General features: G+C 37.0%; 1 protein-coding gene across 1 annotated transcript in view; it reads right to left on the bottom strand.

Annotated features, from left to right (window-relative positions):
- Window positions 1-8,954, bottom strand: part of LOC106871169 (proton myo-inositol cotransporter) — a 211,461-nt gene that overhangs the window by 47,705 nt on the left and 154,802 nt on the right. The window contains exon 2 of the mRNA XM_014917496.2: window positions 6,761-6,920. Within this exon, the coding sequence (XP_014772982.1) occupies window positions 6,761-6,920 (160 nt within the window). The remainder of the gene's footprint in view (window positions 1-6,760; window positions 6,921-8,954) is intronic.

Raw genomic sequence — 8,954 nt, 5'->3', positions numbered from 1 at the left:
TGATGTTGAAGATGGTGGCTACAATGTGTAGCATAGGAATAAAATGGTTGCAAGAGATTGGCATGCCAACAAATGACAACTTCGCCAGCACCACCACCACCACTACCACAAATTTCTACTACCACTACCACCACTGCCAACAATACCACTACTGCCACCAACAATACCACTGCCACCAATACCACCATCACCACCACCACCGCCACCAGACATCAATATTGCTAAGGCTGTTGCAGCCACTGGTATCAGAAGCAGATGTGAAATACAAAACCACCAACAGAAGTATCAACAGCTATAATAACAACAACAAAAACAACTTAAATAACATCACTGCTAATAATATAAATTACAAGAGCTATAAATTTTGTAGTATCATTGGAGGGTCATTATGTCAATAATAAACACACACTGTTGCTATTTCACTTCTTTATTATTATTAGTCAATTGGCTGGCCATGTAACCAATTAATTAATTGATTGTTTGGTTAATCATTCAGTTAATCAATCAATCTGCTTGGTTTGTCAAAGTCCTTTCATAGCCTTTCACAACCTCATTGATGACGTGCATTAATAAAACAGCTACAAATTTTCCTTAAAAACGGAAGAAAAATATGTTTAATTCTGGATGCTGGTTGAAAATAAAAATTGGAACCTTAACAATTGATGGCTAAACACCAGAAGTATGAAAGGGATATTGTGGAACCAAGTTGAATAACCCTTCCATATGAGTATGGCACAGAGATCAATACCAGACCATCTTCAATCACTGAGGATAATTTTCAAGCTATTGTCTCCAACAAATTTGCAGACCTGGTAAGGGTCCTAGATGCCAATTGGTTCAGGAGTATGGTGTAAGTTTGTATTTTGGTGGAGAAGAAGACAGAGGGTTGAAGTATACCAACTGTTGTGGAGCGCAAAACATTTCAGGGTTTTTCTGCCTTGAGGCAAAGAGAAGAATGTGCACTCCTCCATTAACACCAGTAACAAAAAATAGAAATATAACAGCAACAACCACAACATTACCAATGGAACAGCATCACCAAGAGTTATAACAGCATGAAAAATAATGGTGGTAACATCTCTAAGAACATTGTAAGGGACCTTTGAGAGTTGTAATATTAGCCAACTGAAAGGATTGTAACCACTCTGGATAAAATTCTTAGTGACATTTCTTGTGTCTGTTTGTTCCCCCCCCCCCCACCATCGCTTGACAATTGACAACCGATGCTGGTGTGCTTACGTCCCTGTAACTTAGTGGTTCGGCAAAAGAGACCAATAGAATAAGTACTAAGCTTACAAAGAATAAGTCCTGGGGTCGATTTGCTCGACTAAAGGCAGTGCTCCAGTATGGCTGCAGTCAAATGACTGAAACAAGTAAAAGAGTAAAGAGTAAAGATTAATAATTGTTTCTGATATAAGTACAAGACCTGATGTTTTATGGGGCAGAGGTTAGCAATTAAATAAACCTCAGTACTTGGCTAGCACTTTATTTTATTGACCTTGAAACAATGAAAGGCAAAGCTCTTTAATTAATTATTCTTAACTAAACTGGTGTCATTAATGATAGTCTTTTTTTAATTGAATCAGTTTAATTAGCTAGTAGACAGTTTGATGTACTTACTAACAACTAACCAGAATATGTTCAGTTAGATAAAATCATCAGTTAAAAAGAAATCAGTTTTTAAGTAAATCTAATGTCTTCATTGTACGATTTTCTACAATGGAGAATCAATTACTATAATATTTTTATATTTTCTACACTAAATATAGACTCAATATAAATACTGACTCTTAATCATGATGATATATATTTTATAAAATAGTGTTTAAATGAGAAGAGGGATGAGGATTGGTAGGATAATGTGAGGGAGAGATGGAGAAGGGGAGAGAAGAGGATTATGAGAGAATAAAAGATATGATGAGAGAGGGGAAAAAGTCAGAGAAAGAGAGAAGGAAGTAGGTGAATAAGGAGTTGTAAGGGGAGAGTAAGAGAGAGAGAGAGAGAGAGGTGGAAAGAAGAGAAAGGAGAAGAGAAACAAACTGAGAAATAGTTAGAATAAGTGAAGAAGGTAAGTGTGTGAGAAATTCCAATTAGAGAAAACACACCCAGCACTGCTTTCAGTTCTCAATGTGACATAAAGTGAAAGTAAGATGCCAAGATGGCAGAATCATTAGCACACTGGGCAAAATGCTTAGCCACATTTCATCTGTCCTTAGTTCAAACTCCACCAAGGCTGACTTAGTCTTTGGTCCTATCAAATTACATATATATAAGTGCAAGCATGGCTAGGTAGTTAACAAACTTGCTTTATAGCTACATGGTTTCAAATTTCATTCCAGTGCACAGCATCATGGGCAAGTGTCTTCTACTATAGCCCTGGACTGACCAATGCCATGTGAAGGAATTTTGTAGATGTAAGCTGTCTGGAAGTCCATCACATGTGAATGTGTGTGCCTTTGTGTCTGTGTTTGTCACCTTACCCTAACACCACTTGACAACCAGAGTTGGCTTGTTTACGTCCTCATAACTTAGCAGTTCAGCAAAAAAGATTGATAAAATAACTATCAGATAAGAAAAATAAAAAAGGAAGGATTAGAATTGATTTGTCCGATTAAAATCCCCTTCTTCAAGGTGATGCCCTATCATGCCTGCAGTCCAATGACAGAAACAAGTAAAAATTGTAAGATTTATCACAATCCTGTTATCAGTTTTATGACTTCAGAATCAGACATTAAGACACCAACAAAGACCACCTGGGTTGATCAAAGAATCTGAAATTGTTATTTCTCAAATTCTTATGAACACCGTCCATAAATGTTGTCTCATGCTGTCACAGCCACAGACTATCTCTGCTCTTTGAGATTTCTTAGTGCCCATGCAGTGTCAAGTAAAAGCACCCATGTGACACCACATAAAAGCACTCATGTGGTGCCACGTAAAAGCATCCAGGACACTCTGTAAAGTGATTGGCATTAAGAAGAGCATCCAGGTGTAGAAACCATGCCAACTCAGACTGGAGTCTGGTGCAGCCCTCCCACCCAGCTTGCCAGCCCTGGTCAAACCACCCAACCCATGCCAGCATGGACAATGGACATTGAATGATGATGATGATGATGATCCATTGGAGTTAGAGGATCATGTCTTGCTCTAATGGTTCCTATGGTTAGATTGCCCATCCTAATACCAGCCACTTTCTATTTTCTGGCTTAGTGAAAGGAGTAATGGCAGCATCTGTTTGCAGAGTCATTAGGATTGGCCTGAGGACAGGAAAAGAAACCACAACTCATAGCTTATTGCAGTAGGAAACAGCAAATCAGAATATTAGAGATTTGATTCGAAAGTATCTGACAAAAAGGAATAAGGAAAGGACCATATCCTGATTTTTTTTAACTAAGCAATGGGTCAAGTTTACCCCCTTAGGGCAAGTATAGTCATGTCTGATGAATATCTGTACAGTTTCCACTTAACCAATATCACACACAGGTTTGGGTTAACCAGAGGCTATGGTAGAAAATACTTGCTCAAGGTGCCAAAGTGTGGGATTGAATCCACACTAAATGATTTGAAGCAAATATCTTAACCATACAGTCATTCCTATTCCAAACAAAATCAATTCTCCAAAGTGGTAGGATATGAAAAGAGATTCATGCCACCAAGAATTGAACTCCAAGTAGCTTACCTTGGAGAGGAACTTTTCATTTTCCCAGTGGATCCTGTTCAACAGTCTTACCATATCACATGATAATGATATATATATATATTCATTCATATATTCATTCAATGTCCATTTTTCCAAGCTGGCATGGATTGGAATGGGGATATATTTGGGACAGGATTTTACAGACACAAACAAACCAACACCAATTGGTGGTGTGGAGACAAACACAAGGACACGCACACACACACACACACACACACACACACACACACAACAGGCTTCCACAGTTTCTGTCTACCAAATTCATTTTCAAGGCTTTAGCTAGCCTGTGGCTATAATAGAAGATAATAAAGACGTGTTTTTGTGTGTGTACATATGTGTATCTATGTATGTATTCACAATATATTTTATTGCATTATATTATATTTTATACTTTTCTATATACTGTATTACATTGCTTATATTTCACTTCAGAGTGATTGCATATTTCCTTACTACCAATGAAAAGTAAACAGAATACATAAACAAAATATAGGAGAATAATTTAATTTCTGCCACATTCATACATTTATGGGTATGTCATAAACAAACAAGTGTTAAATTCATTTTCACAGCTATTTTCTTACTCTTCTCTCATTTCCATAAATCCAAGCAACAACCGTATTTTACCTCCTACATTGAAGAGTTCTTCTATAACGCACTGCCACCATCAGCTTTATTCAACTCCCACTCAACTCCCACTCAACTTCCAATAATATTCACCTCTATTGATTAATAGCAGATCAATAAAAGTCAATTGGAATAGATCTGTGGATATTAGAAAAACAGTCATTTTTGTATTTTTTTCTTCTTAATCTTTTCTTTTTCTATTTAATGCAACTAACAATGTAAATGGTTTAAAAACAAAACTGTTATTTATAACTTGAGTGGTGGAGAATCATGATGAATTTTCTAACCATCAAAGACAAGGCAGTAGAGGACATTTTGATAACACATACACACATACATACATACATACATATATATATGTGTGTGTGTGTGTGTGTGTGTGTGTGTGTGTGTGTGTGTGTGTGTGTGTGTGTGTGTGTGTGTGTGTGTATGTATGTATGTATGTATGTATATGTATATGTATGTGTGTGTGTTGTCCTTTCTTTTACTGCAATATTACATTAGTTTCTTTCCCTTCAGAATTTTTCCGATTTTCTTATTGAGATTATTCCGAAATCAAAATGATTTCTTTCTCAAGAGAAGTTAACAGAAAGTCAGTTTTATTAACTGTTTCACATACAAACATAGGAACGTCTATGTGTGTGTGCATGTGGAGCCAGATGATAAAATGATATGGCATGCATAGGTGAATGTGTGTCAGAGGTAGGTAGGTCACAAGCTGGTGAGGGTGGAGGACAAGAAGGAGGTTCATATATTTGTTTTTAAGCATTTAATTTGTATGTCATCTGAGACAGTGGACAGAAAATTGTCTTTAATCTTGAGGACAATTTAATCATAATTGCTATCACTATCATCACGATCATCAAAGGTATCATTCCCCACCACCAACTCCGTTACAACCAAACATCATCATTATGACCATCACTAAAACCAAACCATCAATATTACCTTGATCATATCCTCATGTCATGTTTTTGGATATGATGTTAATAGTATCTATTTGTTGTTGATCTTGTTTAGCATGAGCTTAATCCTAATCCAGCAGACTATAACAAAGACAATCCATCTGTGACAATCTCCAGTGATGATTACTAGAGTAGGTGCCCCTAGGGCAGTTCTTGAGAGTGCTGCTCCCTCCATCCCCAGTATAAGCCCTGCACAGGTTTATACATCAGACCCAAAAGTGCTCCTCCCACCATCAAAACATCACCCAGGGTTAACTGCACCCTTGGACTTCCTAGCTGTGCTACTGATGAACCAATATTTTTATTCAGACATATGCATGTAGGAATACATTACCCAATGCGGACATCCTTTTATAAGATGGGTGCTTGTGATTTTTGAGTGCAACACAACTGCTATTTTTAAGTAGTCATGTGACTGTATGGAAATACCCATGTTAAAAACTGTATACCAGTGTGCATGTATGAAGTTGAAATTGTGTAGTGACAGTTGTGTTGTGTGGCATCCATGATGTATGGTCTGTATGGGGTTTGTGTCTATGATCTGTTGTCTGAATATGATGTCAATGGTATCTTTTGTATGTATAAAATATGTTGTGTTGTACCTGTGTTCTGTGGTCCCTATATTCTGCAATGTCTGTAATTTGTATTGTCTGTGTTGAGAGGTAAGTATTGTATGATGTCTAAGACGATGTCTAAGACAATGTTATGTGCTTGGTTTCTAAGTTGTATTGTGTTTCTGGTTGGTGATGTCTATGATGGCTGGTTCCTATGGTGTATGGCATCTATGTTGTTGGTGTCTACTGTTTAGCATCTATGTTATGTGATGACCATGTTCTATTGTGTTCGTTGTCTTGTGGATTGTGTGTTGTGTATGATGTATAGTGTTCTCTGTCTCTAGAGTGGTGTCTGTACTAAGTTATTTGGTGTCCATTTTGTGAGACCTGCTGTGTTGTATTTGTGATGTGTAGTGACTGCTGAGGCAATTGTTGTGTGGTGTTTATATTGTGTTGTGCTCTTTGTGGAGTGTCTCTGTTGTGTGGTCCCTACCATATCTAAAAATGATAGTGTGTGATCTATGATGTGTTGTGTAATATCTGTTGTGTTGCATTAATATTCTGAGATGTATATATTGTGTGGTAGCTACAGTGTTGTATCCTGACTGTATTTGGTGTTTGTCTTTTGTTATATGTATGGTGTCTACGTTTCTATGTTGTGCAACTGGGGCTGACATGAGTTTAAACAACAACAAAAACTGCAGCAACATCAACAACAATAAACAGCCTGTATGTGATCATTCAACCTGCTAGAAATAGCAACCAGATCCCTCCTCACATCACACTTCACAATATTGAAAAAAAATGTGATGATACACACCAGATATTGTTCTTTTGTATACTGGGAGAAAAAAAAATTGAGATGGTCATAGCTGGAACAATAACAATACTAACATGGAATCTGTAAGACTTACCTCCAGCCAGTTTCTTCATTAAAACCAAATATTCCATCTATGACATTTGCAAAAAACTGTCCACCAGCCACCATGGCTATGTTGGTTGATACAATTCTTCCACGGACATGACTAGGAGCACATTCCGCTAGGTAGACTGGAATTGTCATTGACACTAGACCTACAAAGAAAAACAAGTTTTACTGTGGTTATTACATTAATATAGAGAGGGGAAATATTTATCAACTGGCAGAGAGGAAAAAAGTACTAGAGATAAACAAACCACAGCCTACAACCGACAAATTTGGACAAGAAAACATTATATGAAACACTATGTAGCCTGATTATTAAGTATTTCAGTTTTTTAAATATGTTTAAAGTGGCAAGCTGGTAAAATTGTTAGCAGGAGTGGCTGTGTGGTAAGTAGCTTGCTTACCAACCACATGGTTCTAGGTTCAGTCCCACTGCGTGGCACCTTGGGCAAGTGTCTTCTACTATAGCCTCGGGCCGACCAAAGCCTTGTGAGTGGATTTGGTAGACGGAAACTGAAAGAAGCCTGTCGTATATATGTATATGTATATATGTATGTGTGTGTATATGTTTGTGTGTCTGTGTTTGTTCCCCCAACATTGCTTGACAACCGATGCTGGTGTGTTTACGTCCCCGTAACTTAGCGGTTCGGCAAAAGAGACGGATGGAATAAGTACTAGGCATCCAAAGAATAAGTCCTGGGGTCGATTTGCTCGACTAAAGGCGGTGCTCCAGCATGGCCACAGTCAAATGACTGAAACAAGTAAAAGAGTAAAAGAGAGAGTAAGCCAGGCAAAATGCTTAGCAGCATTTCATCCTTCCTAATGTTTTGAGTCCAAATTAACCTCACAAGATCTAGAATTTCAATGAATGAGAAGATAACTTAGAACCAAGACAATACAAGATACAAAAAAATGTCCACAGTCAATAAGCTCATCAAAGATATAGATCCATCATCAGTTGCTCCATGGATATCATTATAAATATATTTGATCGTCTTCTGCACAGCATTCATCAACCAAGTTCCATTCGCAAGACATTCATTAATTTGAAATGATGATAGAAGACATTTTCCCAAGATGTCATACATGACAATGAACGTGGAACCATGTGGTTGTGAAGCAAATTTGTTAGCTACACAGTTGTCTTGATTTGTCCATATCTCCTTCTTTACAAAAAACACCTTCCTGTCTCGTGTCTAATGAAAATTAAATCAAAATTTTACTATTCTCATGCCATTATACACTCATACTTACAGGCCAACAATATTTTGCTTCAGGACATATGGCAATGTGTAGTGTCTGGATATTTGATTTTGATTAATCATGTACACACACACATGCACACACGCACACACACACACACACACACACACGCATGCAAGCACACACGCACGCACACACACACACACACACACACATACACACACACATACACACAACAAGAGTCTTTGCCAATAGAGCTGATTGGCAACTGTTCATTCACCAATGGCTTACATTAACCACTGGCTTCCAGACATGCTGTTTCTTCACTCCGTCCTTTTTTTTTGTTTTTGTCTATTTATAACAACAACAATAGATATCTCATCAGCTATATACTATCTCTCACCTCTTTATTATGACAACAATAGATATCTCATCAGCTACATACTATCTCTCATCTATTTATTACAACAACATAGATATCTCATCAGATATATACTATCTCTCATCTATTTATTACAACAACAATAGATATCTCATCAGATATATACTATCTTTCATCTATTTGTTACAACAACGATAGATATCTCATCAGCTACATACTATGTCCCATGTATTTATTACAACAACAATAGATATCTCATCAGCTATATACTATCTCTCATCTATTTGTTACAACAACAATAGATATCTCATCAGCTATATACTATCTCTCATCTATTTGTTACAACAACAATAAATATCTAATCAGCTACATACTATCTCTCATCAAACCAAACCGATGCATGTTTTGTCCAAATTTCACCTTCTCTATTTTGTGTGGTCCCATATTAAGTATGCTACAAAACCCCCACATTCATTATTTCACATAATTTTTTCATGGTGAATGTAAATTGATATATTTTTAGTCTTTTATTGTTTACTTGTTTCTGTGTGTGTGTGTGTGTGTGTGTGTGTGTGTGTGTGTGTGTGTGTGTGTGTGT

The sequence above is a fragment of the Octopus bimaculoides genome, chromosome 4 (genome assembly GCF_001194135.2).
Source record: "Octopus bimaculoides isolate UCB-OBI-ISO-001 chromosome 4, ASM119413v2, whole genome shotgun sequence".
Classification (NCBI taxonomy): Eukaryota; Metazoa; Mollusca; class Cephalopoda; order Octopoda; family Octopodidae; genus Octopus; species Octopus bimaculoides.
The sequence above is the reverse complement of the archived record's forward strand: the minus strand, read 5'-3'. Positions and strand labels throughout refer to the sequence as shown.